Source organism: Ovis canadensis, chromosome 2 (genome assembly GCF_042477335.2).
Source record: "Ovis canadensis isolate MfBH-ARS-UI-01 breed Bighorn chromosome 2, ARS-UI_OviCan_v2, whole genome shotgun sequence".
In the NCBI taxonomy this organism is placed as follows: Eukaryota; Metazoa; Chordata; class Mammalia; order Artiodactyla; family Bovidae; genus Ovis; species Ovis canadensis.
The window spans coordinates 222,721,079-222,742,562 of record NC_091246.1 but is presented as its reverse complement, the minus strand read 5'-3'; the positions used below and the strand labels follow the sequence as shown (position 1 = coordinate 222,742,562).

Sequence of the window (21,484 nt, the reverse complement as noted above, 5' to 3'; positions counted from 1 at the left end):
AAGATTGTCAATGTATCTTTTAAATTTCCCTTATTGCCTGGAGAATCCCAGGGAAGGGTGAGCCTAGTGGGCTGCCATCTATGGGGTCGCACAGAGTTGGACACGACTGAAGCAACTTAGCAGCAGCAACAGCAGCAGTGTCATTTGGCCTTATACTTTACTAAGGCTGCCTCCAGAGTTGAACCCTGATGACACAATATTACCTAGGTTTTTTTAAATAAAATACTGAAAGGGTTGAAAATTCTGGGCATAGTAATCTTAATTCTCCTTTTGTAACATACCAATCTTGCATTTGAAGCTGTGAATATACTTCTTCAAAAGGAGTGTTTTTGGAGTACAAAGTGTTACAGGGGCTGGTACCTAAGTTGAATGTTAGTAACTCATTAAAGGGAGAACTCGAGGATTTCTTCCAGCAAAAGGAAAATAAGAAACAAACAGACATGTAGCTGAAAGCCTTTGTGTACTTCTGGTTTGTACCAGGTTATTTATCAAGCGAAACAATATGTAATGATGTTTCTCTAGAACCTTCCATTAGAAACTACCTTAACTTAGTTTTGGAAGATACTTGCCCTAACTGGCACCCTCCCCCCAATTCTGGGGAGTTTCCAGTGGAATTGTTTAATAGGGCTAAAGTAAGGTCCCAACTCATTCCCAACTAAAAGCAGAGTACAGTTCCTGAGGAGTCTACATTATGCGAAGCATAACCACAACTTCTCAGCAGTAACGCAGCTCTGGAAACATTTGTCCTTGGTGTTTATTTTGTGTTCTTTCTCCTAGCTGGGTGTACGACCAAGCCAGGGAGGAGAAGCACCACGAGAAGTGACTTCAGAGTCAGGAAGCATCGTTGTGTCTGGCCTGACTCCAGGTGTGGAATACGTTTACACCATCTCTGTCCTCAGGGATGGGCAAGAGAGAGATGCACCAATTGTGAAGAAAGTGGTGACACGTAAGAGTTCTTTGCTTCTTTTCATATTTTAAACCATTGCACTTTTTAAAGGTCACTTATAGCGGTATTGCTTTTTTACTTACGATAATGACGCGAGGGAAAGATTTCATTCCTACTTATATTATTAGCTATTGTCTAAGTCTGGAGTAGCCAGTTCAACTGATGTCATATAATTCATGACATCAGAAGTGTTCTTTCCATATCAAAAATTATCTGTGAATTGACAACACAGAAAAAGATTTCAGCAGTGTTGCAAAATTTAAAATTGTAACAAAAAAAAAGTGCTTTCAGAGAATTGCTATCCATCATGGTTTTACAGTACAACTGCTTTATTTTTACTGATACTTGAAGGAAGGGAGAGAGGGAGGGAGTGCGGAGGAAGGGAGAGAAACATTCTATAGCTCAAACACTTTATGCTAGTTTTGTGTGCATGTGTGTGTGCATGCTAAGTCACTTGAGTCGTGTCCAACTCTCTGTGACCCCATGGACTGTAGCCTTCCAGGCTCCTCTGTCCATGGGATTCTCCAGGCAAGAATACTGGAGTGGGTTTCCATACCCTCCTCCAGGGGATCTTCCTGACCCAGGAGATGAACCCACATCTCTTACAACAACTGCACTGGCAGGCAGGGTCTTTACTGCTAGCATCACCTGGGAAGCCCCATCCAAACGTTAACTGTTAATTAAAATTTTTTTCTGTGTAGCACTGTCCCCACCAACGAACTTGCACCTGGAGGCAAACCCTGACACTGGAGTGCTTACCGTCTCCTGGGAGAGGAGTACCACTCCTGGTAAGCCCGCAATGTATTAGAGGACAGAATTCTAAGGGTAATGAAAGGTAGAAATGACCTCACTTTTACAGAATGAAAAAACTTGGAAAAAATTAACTTATATCCATTGTCACAAATGTTACAGAACTGGGATTGAAACTTCAGTGTTCAGTCTCGCTCTCACACTCAGCATCATGTATTTGGATCTTAATTGTCAGTTTTACTTATACTCAATACTGAGAAATTTGGCTAAATGGCATTCCGTGATTGTTTGATTGTTTTTTTTAAAGCTTTACATAAAGTTTTAATCTAAACTCAATCACACATATTTATACCCATGGACTGTAGCCTGCCAAGTTCCTCTGTTCATGGAATTTTCCAGGCAAGAAGAATACTGGAGTGGGTTGGCATTTCCTCCAGGAGATCTTCCCGACCCAGGGATTGAACCTATGTCTCCTGCATTTAAGGCTGTTTCTTTACCTGCTGAGCCATCAGGGAAGCCCCATATAATCATAATATGTGTAGAGATACCTATGACAATATTCAAGTATCATTATGGAATGGGGCAATGGCAAGAGAAATTTTAGATATTCCTGATCTTTGTCAAGTCCATGAGAAATGTTAACTAAAATATTTATCATTGGTTATATTGGGGAAATTACTATTGAAATATCAGGATATTCATTATTGGGAAAATTCTAAATTAGAAACAAATGCCAGCTAATGTTGATGGCATCCATAACTATTCTATGTACTTATTAGATGGCTTTGTTTTGCTTATTATTTCACTATTCTGATTTGTACTTTCATTTTTTAAAAATAGTCCTTACCTTTGCTGGGGTACACAATTGAGGCAGTTATCTCTAAATCAGATCAATATGTGCTGTCACACACAGTAAAGCTAGCTCAAAATATCCTTTTTAATTCCCTCTGAAGTAAGGTGATTTTGGTGAAGTTTTCGTTACCTGTAGAAGCATCATTTAAGCCCAAACTACACCATTTCCAGTTGAATCACTCTTAAGTTGAAACTTTTAGGTTGGCGAGTTTCATGCTTGTCAGCAGCTAGATCACTAATATTTAGTCTTAATGGATGGGTTAGTCTGTCCATCTGAATGGTCATTAGCACACGTAATGACCCATTTATTTCCCATCCAGTTGGAAATCCTTGTATATACTACTTTAGTGGTCACCTTATTCCTAATTATAAAATGTACCATCATTTTCTCCCTTTTTAGTAAGTTTGACTTAAACATACTTTCTCACTTTACTCTCAGTCTGTCCCTGTGACTCTCTGGCCATTGCTATTTTAATTCGAATGTCTCTCTCCTCCCCGCAACCCTCTCACTGCCCCACTTCGATGATTTCTGAAGTCTTCAGCAGTTAATACACTATTTTTTTAAATTTGGCCATGCCATGCAGCATATGGGATTTTAATTCCCTGACCAGGTATCAAACCCAAGGCCCCTACATTGAAAGCGTACAGTCTTAACCACTGAACCACCAGGGAAATCCCAACATACTTTTCCTCGAATAAAGAGTCACTTTTGTTTTTCACTTTTTCTCCTTTCCTTATTGTTGAATAGTATTAGTCACTCAGTCATGTCTGACTCTTTGCAACCTCATAGACTGTAGCCTGCCAGGCTCCTCTGTCCATGGAATTCTCCAGGCAAGAATACTGGAGTGGGTAGCCATTCCCTTCTCCAGGGGATCTTCCCCACCTGTAAATCCCCTAGGTTCAGACCTTATTTTAATAAATGAGGAGAACCTATTTTGGGGAGTATGCCTAAGGGTGAGAGCCAGTTCCGTCTTAAGCAGGTATAATAGAATATACTTCAGCTGTCCTGCAAATGATCCACTAAGTAAAATCAGGTACATATGGTAGGAGGAACATGGAATTTAAGACGGAAGAGCCTTTGGTAATCATTTTCCCTTTCTAAGATTTTCTTTAAACTGAGGATATTAGTATCTTCTGCAAAGGGTTGTTGTAAGCACTGAATGACAGTAGGTGGAGTCTTCAGCACGTAAATATTGAGTCCTTTCCCTGTTCCCCTTCAAGGGTGCATCAGTCTAGTAATTGGCTCTGGGTGGCAAAGGTTCTGGGCAGTAACTTTCTCCTTTCTGTTTTCTGCAGACATTACTGGCTACAGAATCACCACCACCCCCACAAACGGCCAGCAGGGATACTCTCTTGAGGAAGTGGTCCATGCTGATCAGAGTTCCTGCACCTTTGAAAACCTGAGTCCGGGCCTGGAGTACAATGTCAGTGTTTACACTGTCAAAGATGACAAGGAAAGTGTCCCTATCTCTGATACCATCATCCCAGGTAATGGAAAAATCAGCTGTTATCTTCAGAGAGGCAGTTCCAATAAGAGTGGGGATTAACCTCTTCATCCCCAGATGATTGAGTGTGTCAAAATATGTTTGGGATTTAATTCTGACCTCCCAGCCACACTCTCTAGAACCATGACGTCAAAGCCACTGTTTGGACAAATGCTTGCTGTTAACCCTGCTTGACTGTCTGTGCTTCACTGGGATGCTCTTTGTCGCAATGGTATGCAGTGGAGTGGCAACCATGGCATTAACTCTGTACTGTCCGCTCACGTGGAAATATTACTAAAACGATGTCATATGTCTGTATTCAGTACCAACAGGCAAAAAGTAATATGGTAAATGCATCCCATCCATACCTTTTTGCCTGACCTTACAGTCTCTAAATGTGAGCACTGAAATAGCTCTTGGTTGACACACACGTTCAGTTCTTCATCTTGCTATTTCAAATCCCTCTTTTTTTTTAATTGAAAAAAAAAAAAGGAAAAAGAAAGGCCGCACTTTTAGGGTGTACTTTCTTGTGGATTGAATGACAACATTGAAGAGACCTACCTTGGGATAGGTCTATTGTTCGTCCAAAATTGAATCATGACAGAATGAAAGTGTTGGACAGATTGTGTTCTTTGCACGATTTGGTAGAATGCATTTACTAATACTAATTAAATAACTTTGATTATGAAATGAACAAAATATTAACAGTGGCCTTGGACTCAGGCCTGTCTTTCACCTGAATGTGCTTTTGAATGGCACATTTTATACCATACATTCATAATGCCGTAGCATTATGGCCCTGATGTTGTCATGAGTTTTTCTATGGGAAAACAAAGAAGAACTCATCAGTCAATTTTTTTGACCTTTTTCATGCAAGCTTTTTTCTCCTACTAAAAAGTTTTAGATTATTTTTTAGACTTTGCTGTTACTTACTATAGATATTATATCTAGGTTCTAAGAATGGTTTTGATATCCCAAACAGGACTGTAATCTTTAGAACCTGAGAGGTTCAGACTTTACTGTTTTGGGGATTTTCAAAAAAGAAACAAACCAAAATCTCTAAAGGAATATTGTAGCCTGTTTTATTCTCCCAGAGAAGCAAACTATTCATGGTGCTTAAAAGTCTTTTCAGATAATTTGGAACAGATTGCATATTACCATCATTGCTTTAACACTATCAGTTTTACCACTAGTAACCTGATGTACACTGCTTTATTTTTTCCTCTTTTTTGCCTCTGTTTTCCTTTTGCCCTCCTTTGCTTTGTAACTCAATAGAGGTGCCCCAACTCACTGACCTAAGCTTTGTTGATATAACTGATTCAAGCATCGGCCTGAGGTGGACCCCGCTAAACTCTTCCACCATTATTGGGTACCGCATCACAGTAGTTGCGGCAGGAGAAGGTATCCCTATTTTTGAAGATTTTGTGGACTCCTCAGTAGGATACTACACAGTCACAGGGCTGGAGCCCGGCATTGACTATGACATCAGCGTTATCACTCTCATTAATGGCGGAGAGAGTGCCCCTACTACACTGACACAACAAACGGGTGAATTTTGAAAACTTCTGTGTTTAAGACATGGATGGTGTTGCATGCTGCCCCCAGTCACTCTGGTTAAATGTGGATGTTTCAAGGGAAAACCCAGCAATTTCCCAAAGATTACGAGAGGGTAAGGAGTGGAAGGCATATGCTTCACTGATTGGATGAAGACATATGCAGTAGTCTTAAGTACATTTTCACTGAAGCCATGAATATGAATTTGTATAAAGCTAGAGAAATATAGATATCTGATCTATCAAATAAAAAATACCAATGGTTCATTGAATTTGCAGACCTGGAATTTTTTTTTTTTAATCTAACATTTATACCAAACTGTATCAAGAGCAGCAGTTAATAAGAAGAAATGTACTTCCAAAATGTACCATTAGACTCTTCCTTCCCTGTTTCATAAACTCTACCATCTTTTTTGTGAGTGTCTAAAAACTAATTGAAATTTAGGTTAGAGTGGAAGGAGGGTTTTTTGGTGGTAGGAGAAAAAGAGACTTTGGTACATTCTAGGTTTTATTGCCATGATAAGGTGAAGAAACTCCTCTTTAACCACAGACTGGGGACCAGCATGCAACATTATAAAGGTTCTCTGCCCTGCATGGTAAGAAACATGCTGAGAACCCATTTGCATGAACCCTTCTCACTTGTAAGTAGAATTCACTGATGGAACTGTAGCTGTGGCGTAGCTGTAGCCACTCCTGTCAGGGGGACATTTAGGACCTCCTGTCTTGTTGTTTGTGTGCATGTGTTTCTTTGGAAAGTATCGCTATGTTTCTCTTTGCTGTGTGGCAACTTAAGCCTCTTCAGCCTGGGATCAAATAATCATCAGTGGTATTAATCATGTACCTTGATTTTATGTATTTGAAAGTGGATTAAAATTTTTCTTTAAAATATATGGATGGCAGAAAGGTTAAAGGGGCCTAACAGTACTGGGTGTAGTGTTTTATTTTTAACAATAGTTCACTATGACTTAGATTAGATGAGACTATTTGCATGATAACTCGTTTCCTTTATGCATGAAATACTGGTTTTTACCTTTCCAGCTATCCTTGTTAAGCTTTATTTTTTAAGTGACATTAACTGAGTCTTTCTTCTTACTTGAAACCAGCTGTGCCTCCTCCCACTGATCTGCGATTTACCAATGTTGGTCCCGACACAATGCGTGTCACCTGGGCTCCACCTTCATCCATTGAACTGACCAACCTTCTGGTACGCTACTCGCCTGTGAAAAATGAGGAGGATGTTGCCGAGCTGTCAATTTCTCCTTCAGACAACGCAGTGGTCTTAACAAGTAAGCATTCAAGTGTATTTGTTCAATAAATACTAGGCTAGCACATAAGGAAAAGAATTTTGTGTTCTTGGGTAGGGGCAACAGAGATTAAGACAGAAACAACAGAACTACAAACTAGATTCCAAATCTAATGCACAGCTCTGTAATTTTAAAAGATGTTATATTTGTTGTTATTTTAACATATCTTTGATATCTACAACCTTTTAAAAATCGGTGGAAAAACACCAACTGTGAAGTTCAAAGACTTCAAACACGTTCTGTTTCCAAATAAGCACATTAAAGACAAATGTGTGCCAAGAGACGTTGCATGACTAAATCTCAGTGTTTAGCAAGAGAAAAAAATGAGGATTGAAGCTGGTGTCATGGCATCTGTTTTATTCTCATATAAGTGTCAGCAGGTAATCTGTTTGGTATTTGAAACTTAGAAACAGTGACTGGTCACTCAGGATAGATCAGGATTTTATTTTGAAGACAGAGCCAGAAGTTTAATTTGTACTTCAAAAAGAATCTGTTAGCAGGATTTCTCTGAAGGCGGAGGACTTTTGAAAATAACTGACACTAAAATAAACAGCCACAGTTTATGGAAATCGTTTCTTTCTAATTCCTACCCTTTTGAAATTGATATTTTTTATTAAAGAAAATAAAAGGAGACTACTACATGTTGCTTTTCACATAAATATTGCTTCTCATTATTTTTGCTGTAATAGTAAAATACACATATAAGAACAGCAAACATTTTTACATAAGGGAAAACTAGCTCACACTTAGGTACACTACCTAATGATGGTCTGAAGACATCTTCCATCTTTCAGACGTATTTTAGAGAATGAAATACAAAGAAAAAGCAACTCAGCATGACCATAGTCCTGGTTTCTCATTTTGTGGCTGAGGGTGAGAAATCTTTATGTCTGCCTTTCAGTGGGACTATGATTCTGTTCTGGAGCATTCTGGAATCAGTAGTTACAGCATTACCCACTACACAAGGCTCTGCTTCAAGACCACTGTCTGCCCCACATTAGCCACAGACCTGTCACGTGTTCGAATGTTCTAAGGTCTTATTCTAGATCCAATTCTAGATCTCAAGGTAGCCATTTTCCCCCAGAGAAGCCATTAATTATCCTGATTATACAGTTGAAGCCACTGAGGTCTCCAGTGGCTAAGTCCATTGCCCCTGGCCAAGCAGGAAGGAGGAAACAGGAGTCCAAACATCCTGTTCCCTAGTCTCGTGATTTTATAAAACTTTCAGTGGCCCCTGAAGAAGGGGAGATGGTGTAGTGGGGAAAGGGTCTTGGGAATAGGAATTCAAAGGTTAGAAACCTTACTCTGTATCTTTTTCATACCTCAGAATGAAAGGAGACCCAGGAATGTATATTCAACTCTTGTAGCCCTCCAGACTCCTCTGTCCATGGGATTTTCCCAGGCAAGAATTCTGGAGTGGGTTGCCATTTCCTCCTCCAGGGGATCTTCCTGATCCAGAGATCAAATCCATGTCTGGTCCATCTCCTGCACAGCAGGCAGATTCTTTACCAGTGAGCCACCTGGGAAGCCCCTTAAATTTTCTGTTCTTATCTTAATATGGCAAAATCCATCACTCTCAATAATAAGTATGACTCTTTTCAAGTAAAGGTTAATTGTTAAGACGATTGGTCTTGGCTTGGGTCATCTCCTGCGTCATCTTGGGCACATATATCAGAAAAAATAACTTCTCTGTGCCTTATTTTTCTCATTTGTGAGCTGGGGATAATTTTAAACCAAACTTTTGGAGGTAATGGATATGTTCATTGTCTTGAATGTGGTGGTGGTTTCAGAAGTCTACAGATTGTCAAAATCTGTCAAATTAGACCTTTTAAATGTTGGCAGTTTATTGTTTGGTAACCAACCAGTTTTAAAAAGCTGCAGTCTACCTCCTTGTGTTGCTGCAAGGAGTATAAATGATAGCTGCCGTGCCGTAGTCTCAATCACGTGCCCTCAACAGACATGCTGTTAAGTGAATGACAGAAGTATTACTGTGCTGCAGAAGCTCCAGCTTATTTCAGATGCAGCTGAGTCACACCCGCAGAAGTGGAGTTGAGGGAAAGGCTTAAAGATGCTACAGAGTAGGGCGGCCCTTCCTCATCACTGCCGACAGCCCCTCTCCAGGTAGCAACGTTCACTTCAGTGTAAATAGGCTGTAGAACTGGACTCTTGGATATTTTATTAGCTGAAATAGTACCGAGGGTGCTTCGGTTTTTCATTCTTTCAAGCACATTATAAAAATAATTCTCACTTGTCTTTTCAGATCTCCTGCCTGGGACCGAGTATTTAGTCAGTGTCTCCAGTGTTTACGAGCAGCATGAGAGTATACCTCTTAGAGGAAGACAGAAAACCGGTGAGTCATGTGGGTGACACGCTTATAGAGTGGCTTTCACCTACCAATTCTGAAGAGCAAAATTTGGTGCTGCTTCTAAAAATACATCTCCATTTTTGGGGGGAGCGGTCATTATCTTTAACCACTAGTCTTAAAAATTAAGACACCTTATGGGGATGTAAATGGGTACAGCCACTGTGGAAAACAGTGAGGCGATTCCTTAGAAAACTGAAAATTAAGTTACCATATGATCCAGTAATCCCACTCCTGAGTGTATACACAGCCAAATGATAATTCAAAAGGTCACACACAACGCTCTGTTCATAGTAGCACTGTTTACAATAGCCAAGATATGGAAATAGCCTAAATGACCATCGGCAGATGAATGGCTAAAGAAGAAGTGGTACATATATACAATGAAATACTACTCAGTCATTCTAAAACAATGAAATCATAATGCCATTTGCAGCAACATGGATGCAACTAGAGATTATCGTAGTAAGTGAAGTAAGTCAGAAAGAGACACATACCATGTCACTTATATATGGAATCTAAGGTATGACACAGATGAACATATTTATGAAACAAAAACAGACTTACAGATATAGAAAACAGATTTGTGGTTGCCAAACAGAAAGGGGTTGGGGAGGAAAGGACTGAGAGTTTGGGGATTAGCAGATTCAACCTATTACATATGGATGGATAAACAATCAGGTCCTACTCTATAGCACAGGGAGCTATATTCAATACCCTATCATAAACCATAATGGAAAAGAATATTAAAAAATAGAATGTATATATATGTATAGCTGAATCACTTTGCTGTATAGCAGAGATTAACAAAACATTATAAATCAGTTATACTTCAATTAAAAAAAATTGATTTTTTAAAAAAATTAAAACACCTTACTCAACTGTTACTCTGACTTCCAGTCACTAAGATTGTACTCTCTGCCTCCAGGAAGATTGAAAATAGTTCAGAAACTTTGTTGTCTGTCTTTTTAAAACTATCTCCCAAGAATAATATTTTATAGTTTCCATTATTGAGACATAGTGAAATTCCTTTTTATTAGACAGCTCTGTCTAATGGCTGACCCAACACTTGTCATTGTCATCTAAGTATTTTCCCTCCTTACTAAGCCACTATTTCTTTTTTTCTTATTTGATGGAATATTCATTTACTATATAAAGGGAGTAGAACAGAATCCCATAATATTATGCCCTTCTTAAATATGAGTGTTTCTGTTAATTTTTCCCTTTAAAAAAGTGCACTTTAATATAACCACTTACTTATTTTTTATAGTCCACTTGCTTCCAAGAAGAAGTTGTGGTATCTCAATTTGATTTGAGTATGTTATTGAAGTAAATGTTGTAAGTAAAATGAAAATTGCTGGAAATCCCAGAGAAGTTAAGTGCTTTGAATTTGGGACCAGCCCTAAATTTTGTTAATTTTTCTTCAATGCACTAAATTCTCAATTCATAAGGAATCAGGTGAATTGTAATTTGTCCAGGATGAAGTCTTATTTTAGTTTTAGAAAGTTTTTTGTTTGGCATTGTTAGCACTGTGTTGCCATATCAGTTCCCTCTTGAGTGTAGAAAGCTTCTTTGAGAGCCAAACACTTGCCTTGAGAGTGGGCAGGTCTTGCCTTACTTTGAGAGATACACTTAGAGGATAGAAACAGAATTTTGGAACACTGAAGCATTTGAAAACTAGCAGTTCCCAGAATATCTAAAACTCCTGTCCTCAAATGTGATGCAGAATTACCTGGATTACTTAGCCAAAGCAAAAAGAACAAAAAATGAGTTGGACAACTTGAGCAGAGTCAGTTTATTATTTTGAAATATATCTGTGCCTTAGAACCAGTGTGAACCTAAGGTTCATGACAATTCATTGTGTTAGTAGAAAAGGGTTGAAACATTGGATGGATATTACTTTTCCCACATTCTTCCTCAGTTCCTAAGTTGGTGCTATCTTTTTTTCCCCTTTATCTCTTCCTCCCCTGGATGGGAAAAACAGCTCTCGACTCCCCAAGTGGCATTGACTTTTCTGATATCACTGCCAACTCTTTCACTGTCCATTGGATTGCTCCGCGAGCCACCATCACTGGCTACAGGATCCGCCATCATCCTGAACACATGGGTGGAAGACCTCGGGAAGATCGAGTGCCCCCCTCTCGGAATTCCATCACCCTCACCAACCTAAACCCAGGCACAGAATATGTGGTCAGCATTGTTGCTCTTAATAGCAAAGAGGAAAGTCAGCCCTTGGTTGGCCAGCAATCAACAGGTAACTTGTTTTCCCATCTGCAAAGAAATTCAGAGGACTTTCCTATGCAGGCAGTAGCTTCTGTGACACAGCTTTGTGTTGTCTGAGTCATCATATCGTAAAAAAAATAAATTATGGTGATGAGATAACTTCTTTATTCCAAGAAATTTCTTACTTGAATTAGATGTATGTGCATTTTTAAGAACTAAAGTTTTATTCGAAAAGTTGAAAATGTTCTGTTTCAAAGTTCTCTTAAAAACAAAATCATTTTAATATAACATTGTAAATTGTTCTTAGGCTATAGATGCTTAAATACTTAGGGAAGAAGTATCATCATTTCTGTACTTCAGTCTCACATGGATTAACAAAAAGGCATAGAGGCAAGGAGATGCGGCAAATATCACCAATTAGCAAATACCTAAAGACAGGAAATATGGGTGTTCATTATATTATTTTTATAACTTTTACTTTGTTCCAAAATTTTTTCAGAATACTCTTAAGAAATACTTTTCAGAAAAGTCTTCAATAAACTTGAAATAATCATCTTGCTACAATTTGAATCGTCTCCTTGACCCCTAATCTAGCATTGTTCATAACTTTTAATTTTGCTGATTTTGTATAGCATTTACATTATTATATGGAGGAAGCATAAAAGCAGTGTTCCAGAGAGTGAACAAAAGGTGGATCAGGGCATCCTTTGAGAGTTACCGATGTGAAAACTTTCCCTTGTGTTTCTAGTTTCTGATGTTCCAAGGGACCTGGAAGTCATTGCTGCAACCCCCACTAGCCTGCTGATCAGCTGGGATGCCCCTGCCGTCACAGTGAGATACTACAGGATCACCTATGGAGAAACAGGTGCGTTAGGGAAGGGCTTCTTCACACCCTGATCGAGCCTTCTGTCATGGGTAACCTTAAAGCCCAGTATTGGATGCCTAATTAAAGAAACTTTGGCAAGTCCATTCAGTGGAGCCGTGATTTTTTTTTTAAGAGTGTGTAGGAAATATGTTTTATATAACTGTTGGCAAAATCAAGATAAAACATTGTTTGTATAATGCTAGAGGGGAACTAAGCGACTTCACTTTCACTTTTCACCTTCATGCATTGGAGAAGGAAATGGCAACCCACTCCAGTGTTCTTGCCTGGAGGATCCCAGGGACAGGGGAGCCTGGTGGGCTGCCGTCTGTGGGGTCGCACAGAGTTGGACATGACTGAAGTGACTTAGCAGCAGCAGCAGAGGGGAACAGTAGAGCTGCGGAAGGAGGATTGTTAAATTCACAACTGTATTATCAGTGGTGAAATGATAAGTAATTTGTATTTCTCTTCCTTTTACTTTCCTGTATTTTCAAGATTTTATTTAACATGAATGTATTCCATTAAGATTTTGGAAAAGGACCCCAACATGTGAAACTGTGGCTGTGCTGGGCCTTTGTTGCTGCACAGGCCTTTTTCCAGTTGTGGTACACGGGCTTCTCATCGCAATGGCTTCTCTTGTTGAAGAGCGCAAGCCCTAGAGCACAGGCTCAGAAGCTGTGGTGCACGGCATGTGGCCCATGGCGTGTGGGATTTTTCCAGGGATGTGGGTTCAGGGATCGAACCCAAGTTTCTGGCCTTGGCAGGCAGATTTTTTTTTTTTTTTTACCACTGAGCCACCAGGGAAGCCCAATATGGGCAGTCTTGAGTTGAGGACTTACCTTCTTTCTCCTTCTAATTTTAACCTACCACATGTTAAAGCTGCAAGGTTAAAATAGCATTTTAACTGCAATTTTTCTCTCAATTTTTACACACTCAAAGCTTACTACATACATAAATAAATACACTTTTCTGTTCAGGATCTGTTAATAGCACTCTTTAAAAGTGAATAAGCAAAGGCGTAACTTACATGCTGCTCTCAGTATGTTAATTCAGCAACTCAGCAATCCCCAAGTGTCTGTCAGTCCCTCACACTTTTAACTAACCCCGTTTCAAACAGGAGGGAGTAGCCCTGTCCAGGACTTCACCGTGCCTGGGAGCAAGTCTACAGCTACCATCAGTGGTCTTAAACCTGGAGTGGACTACACCATCACTGTCTATGCTGTCACCGGCCGTGGGGACAGCCCAGCAAGCAGCAAGCCCGTTTCCATCAATTACCGAACAGGTACTTGTCTTCCTCTCGGATGACCCAGGCTTGTTTACTCAAAAAGTTTTTACAGTGTTCTCCCAAAGTATTTTCCTCATTGTGGAACTGATTTTCTTTTGTAAAAAGATGAAGCAACAGCTACAGAGTTTTGAGCCGGATATATAAGAAGCACCCCAAGGGCAGGGATTTTTGTCTGTTTTGTTGATTGCTGTGTTTCATGTGCCTGTAATACAGACAGGCACAGAGGATGCAGTAAATATTTGTTAATGAATGAGTGGATGAGCTGATAAGATAAGGAGACGAGCCTCTATAGGAAATATAATTTCTTTGTGAATGAAATAGTCATATTGAAAATAGGCAATTTATCAAGATCCAAGCACCAGCTCTCAAAAGTTCTCTCTGCATCTTCAAAAAAACATCTAAGAGTCAGTAGTAGTAGTAAGAAATTATTCTGTCTATACCAGAACTGGAGACAAAGAGTAGTTTAGTCTTGTCCCTAGGAGCTGGGGCTTCATTGGTTTCTCTTGGTTTTTATTTGTAGAAATTGACAAACCATCCCAGATGCAAGTGACTGATGTCCAAGACAACAGCATCAGTGTCAGGTGGCTGCCTTCAAGTTCCCCTGTTACTGGTTACAGAGTGACCACTGCTCCTAAAAATGGCCCAGGACCATCGAAAACGAAAACTGTAGGTCCAGGTAAGAAGAGCCAACCTCTCACAACATCAGGATAAACAGTAGGACCACATGATATGTTTTTGTAAATAAATGACCAGCTGGCTCTGAGTACTATATAGTCCGAGTTTCCTCATTTGTGAATTCGGGGCTCAAAGTTGTTACCAACTCCCTATACAGTAGAAGTTTTAGGGGGAGTGCATTTCTGTTTTTATATGTGTAGTAGTGTTTGATGTGCACATCTTAAATTACTAGATTCATCTTGGTGATTTTGTGTATCATGCCCATTAAGAAGAGACAGATGGGCCTAGCTGACTTTTAAAGATTCTTTTAGCTCTTGTTTCTGTTTTCATATAAAACAATTGTTAAATTAGGATCCTCAGGTGATATCTTAAAGTCCAGTTAGTTTTCATTTTTTCAAGAGCAGCATCATTCATTGTTGGCCCCATCATATTCAATTTTAGAGTTTATCCTTTGGTGTACTTCACTCCAATATGGTAATTTGTATTAGCAATGAACATGTTTGTCCAAGAGGAAATCCATGTGTGAGTCCTCTAATATTTTCATGATAATTCCGCACATGAAAATTCCTGGCCACTGCACATTTATTACCGAATTCTGAAAGTCCTTGGTTGTCATAATGAATGACGTAGAAGGTGCATTTGCTTTTCACTCCCTTTGCAGATCAAACAGAAATGACAATTGAAGGCTTGCAGCCCACAGTGGAGTATGTGGTCAGTGTCTATGCTCAGAATCAAAATGGAGAGAGTCAGCCTCTGGTTCAGACAGCGGTAACCAGTACGTAACCAGTGTCTGTTTTCCATGTTCAGAGTCACACTTTGTTCTGAGGTGTCTGGATACCTAGTTTGTATCTTGAGCTGAGCCCATTGAAACATTTTTCCTTCTCAGTGATGAACGCACAGGGAAAGAAGTTGGGGAACTACCATAGTTAGCTGTGCTATGCTTTGAATTGCTTTTGCTCAGATGGCCTCAGCAAAATCTTATTAGCCTATAGCAAATCTATAAAATGTTGTGCTTGCGCCTCCTTTTCGACAGCTGGATGGTAAAGTTGATTGAAGTTTGCCACATGAAGCTATTATGTTTGGAGCATTTGTGTGGCTGGACCAACGTTTAATTTAAATACTCAATGGGTGGGGGAGGGAGTTAAAGATTATAACAATCTGAATCTAACATTTAAAATCAACTTTACCACTTCCAAGTATAAAAAAAATCCAGGTCTGTGAGACTAACATCACATTGCCAAAACAAATCTTGGTAGAATATCCTAAAATGTATATAAATAAATCCTCGTTTGGGGACATTTTGCAGGGTATCTTCGCATCTCACATACGCTTATGTTTTAGTAAGTGATGCGACATTAAATATTTTCTGAACCAAAAAGCCTTAAGCAAGGGTCAAGTAATTTTCTATTTAATAGTGGGTTAATTGGAATTTAATTCATCAAAGAAAAAATGGTATCTGTAGAACTGCTTTGCATGTTATCAAAATGCTTATTTCACAACTTGCTTTTCACATAACCTCTTACCATTAATTTGCCTAACAGACATTGATCGCCCTAAAGGACTGGCATTCACTGATGTGGATGTCAATTCCATCAAAATTGCTTGGGAAAGCCCACAGGGGCAAGTTTCCAGGTACAGGGTGACCTACTCGAGCCCTGAGGATGGAATCCATGAGCTATTCCCTGCACCTGATGGTGAAGAAGAGACTGCAGAGCTGCAAGGCCTCAGGCCAGGTTCTGAGTACACAGTCAGTGTGGTTGCCTTGCACGATGATATGGAGAGCCAGCCCCTGATTGGAACCCAGTCCACAGGTATATCGTTCATCGCACCACTGGGTGCTCTTGGGAGCAGTGGCTTTATGCCCTGCTGAGTGCATTACACTTTTATCAGGCTATTGATTCCAATGTAAGGGGGTACCCAGAAACACAGCCTCTCTATTAAGAAAGCCCCTCTTTAAAGGAGAACAGTAATAAGCAGTGAAGTGTAGATGACATAGAGAAATTCTAATAGGAAATTTTGGAGTGGCTTGGCTTACTACCAAGGCCATAAAGCAAGACATTTGAAGTTAACATGAAAATTGTCGATTATTTCTTGTCTCCCTGTGGTTATGCTCACTGTGTATAAAAGAAAGAAATCTGGCATCTTAGAGCCTACTCTCAGAAAGGAACTCAAACTGAGCCATTTCATAGTAGCAGGATTCTGAGAAAACATGGGTGAGCCCTTCCTTCTGTGGTTAGAGATCACATGCTCAGTGTATAATTTTGCTCGATGGCCTAAGAATCAGATGCATAGGAAAGAGTTGGTAGGGCAGATGCTTTCCACCATGCCTTATCTTCTTGTGCTTTGTCTCTGAAGCAGCGTGGAATGCTAAAGATGTCCCGTTGTGACAGCATAAAACCTGGAGGTGACAATCTGTATTATTGCTCTCTGCTTCTCCTCTCTGCTTCTGTTGTGAGCCAATTTTCTTCCTATGCTGCACCACGGAGAATACTTCAGATTTAGCAGTGATATCTTCCATGGGGTCCAAATAAAGGGAATAAAAACATAATTCTATCTTTGGAATGGAATACTCTGTGAAATGGTTTTCTGCACAAAGATAATTTTTGTCAGAAAGGGGCTGCTGCTCATCTTCCCTTAGAAATGGAAAATCAATCCTAATGGTCAATAAACCAATGTGACTTTTTTTTTTAATTCGTTAAGGGAAAGAAAAAAAAAAACCAAGCTACTAAAACCTAAATTCTCTTAGACTGTTGGCATTTACCCAGATGTTTTCAGTGATCCTGAGCATTGCTGGATTAAAAAGCACTTTATTTTTCAGCAAGCCTTTTCTTCATTTTGCATCCCCTTTTGTACTTTTCTATACTGAATCTTTGCTTGACTAGGGTACCTACCATACCAAACAAGCACAACCTATGTACTCGTTGGAATTCACTTTATTTCCCCCCTTCCCCCATTTACATGAGATAAACTCTAATCGATAACCATCCCAACAGCCATTCCTGCACCAACCAACCTGAAGTTCACTCAGGTGACACCAACCAGCCTGACCGCCCAGTGGACGGCACCCAACGTTCAGCTCACTGGGTATCGAGTGCGGGTGACCCCGAAGGAGAAGACCGGACCAATGAAAGAAATCAACCTTGCTCCCGATAGCTCATCTGTGGTTGTGTCAGGACTCATGGTAAGAAGTGTCTGCTTTTCACTGGAGTAAAGAAGTAGGTCATCTCTTACACAGTTGACAGTGGTGGAAATAAAATGTCATAAGAAATCTGTGTTCTTTGCTGTCAGATTAATTTTGTCATAATTTTGTGTCAAGTAGAATGTAGCTTTTCCAGATGACTCATAGGGACAGGATTTTATGAGGAGCACTGGATGTTGCATAGCTCTTACATGTATTCTATTTATTTTAAAATATTGTGTGTGTGTGTAGTGGGGGGAGCAATTTAGATAGCCATAGGCTGAATGCATAAATCCATTTTATTTATGGCTTTTCTGAGTGTTATTACCCTTGCAAGAAATATTCTCCAATTTTTACCAATGCAGCCTAATACCACCTTCCTGAAGTCATTTTTTAACCTCTAGAGGTACATGCAAAGAGCTAGCCAGGTACCTAGGAAACTAGTGTACTTCTTAACATAAGGCCAATTTTAGGAGAAACTATAGAAAGAGGGTTCAGAGATAAGACTATTCTCTTCCTCTCTATGATCAGACAAATTCATGATTTGCACCTTTCAAGTCACAAAAGAGAAAACAGGCTAATAGCATTTTCCTCATTTTGTGTCAGCTGAGTGGAACTATCTAAATTATAGCTTACTTGAGCTTAACCCTAAATACATTTTTAAATTCATGTAGTTAAATATGTTGTTGATCATCTGCAAATTAAGCTAAGAATGTACAGTTCTGTGGTTTTCGCTAGCTTTGTCTTTTTCTTTTCTAACCATTGCATTTTTTTTGAATGCTAGAGTGAAAATTCCCAGGCTTCAGAATAGCTCATTGCTGAAGCTTACCGTGCCCTTCTTTCTAGGTTGCCACCAAATATGAAGTGAGTGTCTATGCTCTTAAGGACACTTTGACAAGCAGACCGGCTCAGGGAGTCATTACAACTCTGGAGAGTGAGTAATCAAACTTTTTAGTGTTGATTAACTTTCTTTATAAACAAAAATTAAAGAATGACAGATGCTTTCTAGATCACTAAGTTAACAATGGAATGATTCCCGGTTTGGAAATTGATTGGCTTGCCTATCTTTTTGAGTTACTTCTGTGGCCCTCTCCAGAAAGTGGTGTACTGGCACACATATAGAATCACTTCATGGTGTGATAGTGTTAGTGCAGTGAACTAGGACTTACACTTGGGTTATGTTCTACTGGTTAGATTTGTTTTCATAGAGTGAAGGTTGGGGAGGGCATGCTGGCTTCTGTTGTATCTTTAACAGTGTAGTAAGCGTTAGACGATGGTGGCCCAGATTCTAGTTTTCTGCCATATCAATAACCCACAGTTATTCTCTTTCAGAAATCAAATAAAATGTCAAAGTTTTCTGATCTACAAAACAGGGATGGCATCATACCTGTTGAGAAAAAATATGAATCCTTATAAGAATGACAAAATACTAGCAATATATTATTATATATATTATATACACACATATATAATTTATATGCCTTCCTTATGTTACTACATGTATTTTATATTGTGATAACAATAATTTTAACACTTGCTGAGGTATTTATAGATACCTAAAGCTAGCCCTGAAAAACACTGGCCATATCTGTAAAGCTTTTCATTTCTCAAAAAAAAAAAAAAGATACACGAGGGGAATATTTTCTTTTTTCCTGATTACTGGCAGCTTTTCTCTCTGGTGGCCACAGGAGAAAATCTACACATTATTAGTAATATATAAAAATGGATATATTTGGTATATAAAAAATAATTGAATATCAAAACCTTAACTATATGAGCCAGGCAGGCACTAATACTCATCTGTGGCTATCACCCCATGCAGATATCAGCCCTCCAAGAAGGGCCCGGGTGACAGATGCTACCGAGACCACCATCACCATTAGCTGGAGAACTAAGACTGAGACGATCACCGGCTTCCAAGTTGATGCTATCCCAGCAAACGGCCAGACTCCAATTCAGAGAACCATCAGGCCAGATGTCAGAAGTTACACCATCACAGGTCTGAGAACCCACTCTTCTGACCACATCTGTTAACTGCAATTCACAACATAAATTAGCTTATTAGTTTTTCTACCACTTACACTGATTAAATTTATCCTCAGTGTTTTATGATAACCCAGTTCTATTGTTTACAACCTGTTTCCATCCTGTGATCAAAAATTTTGTCCTGCAAATGCCTGGTTTTGCTAATGTTTGCCAGAGAAATGGCATAAGTCCCATTCAACAAATTTGATCTTTCACCAATGAACCCTTTCTTATGGAAAAAAAAAAAAAACAAAACATAATGTTTGACATCCAAAAGAAACTCAGAAAGAATGTATAGTTCTTAACATTTATGTAGATTTTAAAGCAAAATTAAATTTAAAAAGGAAACAGTACTATTTCACAGAGATCGAAGTTGTTGTCAGAGAATGTTTACTATCTGGGTCAGTTTAGAACTTTTTGAGATTTAAAGTTCTGATCTCAGTTACCAACCAGTGACCATCAGATTAAAACACAGATAATAGGTCCTCACCCCTATTTATCACCAAAATGGCCACTTTTAACACAGCATTTTTGTATTTTAAAATTTATTTTAGGAAGTGTCTTTGTGTGCATCAGTGCCTTTCTTTTGAGATATATTTCTCATGGACAGTTAGCACCCATACCATGCTCTAATTTATTCAATTTGAACCACTTTAGTGGTTTGTATAAATAGGCAACGATAGGAGGAATCATGAAAATCACAGATGAGTTTGAAAATTTTCCTAGTAAATGGAGATCAGATAAAAATCATCTCTTTACCAATTTCAGGTTTACAACCTGGTACTGACTACAAGATCCACTTGTACACCTTGAATGACAATGCCCGGAGCTCCCCTGTGGTCATCGATGCCTCCACTGGTAACTACACTTTCTACTGAAGAAATGTCCCTTTGTATGTATGTGTGATCAGTCATGTGGACCTGAGCAACAAAAATGAGGTTGATACTTCTGTATTAAGATCACAGTGAATCATTTTTACAGTTTGTAGAATTCTTAGATCCTCTCAAGTCCATTTTTAAAGGCTAGGAAAATGGATAAATGGTTATTCATTTTCTTAAAGAGACCTAATTTTGTTTTCTTTTAGCCATTGATGCACCATCCAACCTGCGTTTCTTGGCCACCACACCCAACTCCCTGCTGGTATCATGGCAGCCACCCCGTGCCAGGATTACTGGTTACATCATCAAGTATGAGAAGCCTGGGTCCCCTCCTAGAGAAGTGGTCCCTCGGCCCCGCCCCGGTGTCACAGAAGCTACTATTACTGGTATTGCTGCATCCATTCTACCATTTTCCTTTTTACTCTTTGGGACACACAGAGTGCTTAGCAGACTGCAGCTGTGTCTTTGGTGCTCTACCATCAGATCAAGAAGCCCATTTCTGATCACTTCAAAGGGCATTGTCTACACAGGAGCTGTTAAGCACAATACATCTCAGAAGTCATGAATTCATGAAAATGCAATAACTTCAGTACTGTCATATTCTGGAATCCTTTTATTTCCTGTATGTTTGCCAAACACATATCAGTTCTTCCTAGAAAAAGACATTTTTCAACGCAAACTACCAAATGCTAATACTGTTCTCTTACTCAGCAACCTAAAGAAAGATAAGCTGGAAGATTTGCCAGAGTGCCACCTCTCATGGCTTTCATTATCCAGTTTCCCAGGATAGGTCTCGAGGCAAATTGATTCTCATACTGGAGAGTGTGCTTGGGGTGGGAATAAGAGATCATAGGCCTCTGGTATCATTTTTGTCTAAGAAATTAAAACTATATGTGTATAGGGTATCATCTTGACTTAAAATATCCTATAGAACACACAGGTACCAGGAGACACTGCTTTTTTAGAAACTTTGGAGTTAGGAAAACAGAATCAGATATGGAAGGTGTTGATTTGGATACTTCCTGCCAGGACCACACAAAGAGTGATCATTCTTTCCTGCAGAGCACGTTCTGTAGTCTGACTTTTCATTGATCCTGCCACTGAGAG

The 21,484-nt window shown here is 39.3% G+C and overlaps 1 protein-coding gene across 12 annotated transcripts in view; it reads left to right on the top strand.

Moving 5' to 3' along the window:
• Nucleotides 1–21,484, top strand: part of FN1 (fibronectin 1) — a 69,255-nt gene that overhangs the window by 35,663 nt on the left and 12,108 nt on the right. For 3 of the 12 annotated variants that reach the window (XM_069574515.1, XM_069574510.1, XM_069574509.1), the window contains exons 22-38: nt 778–946; nt 1,648–1,734; nt 3,845–4,036; nt 5,308–5,580; nt 6,689–6,871; nt 9,150–9,239; nt 11,236–11,505; nt 12,223–12,339; nt 13,454–13,618; nt 14,142–14,297; nt 14,958–15,071; nt 15,838–16,107; nt 17,290–17,477; nt 18,321–18,408; nt 19,297–19,473; nt 20,268–20,357; nt 20,584–20,763. In XM_069574515.1, the coding sequence (XP_069430616.1) occupies nt 778–946; nt 1,648–1,734; nt 3,845–4,036; nt 5,308–5,580; nt 6,689–6,871; nt 9,150–9,239; nt 11,236–11,505; nt 12,223–12,339; nt 13,454–13,618; nt 14,142–14,297; nt 14,958–15,071; nt 15,838–16,107; nt 17,290–17,477; nt 18,321–18,408; nt 19,297–19,473; nt 20,268–20,357; nt 20,584–20,763 (2,809 nt within the window). The remainder of the gene's footprint in view (nt 1–777; nt 947–1,647; nt 1,735–3,844; nt 4,037–5,307; nt 5,581–6,688; nt 6,872–9,149; nt 9,240–11,235; nt 11,506–12,222; nt 12,340–13,453; nt 13,619–14,141; nt 14,298–14,957; nt 15,072–15,837; nt 16,108–17,289; nt 17,478–18,320; nt 18,409–19,296; nt 19,474–20,267; nt 20,358–20,583; nt 20,764–21,484) is intronic. The other 9 variants (XM_069574520.1, XM_069574514.1, XM_069574512.1 and 6 more) reach the window with 3 other exon arrangements.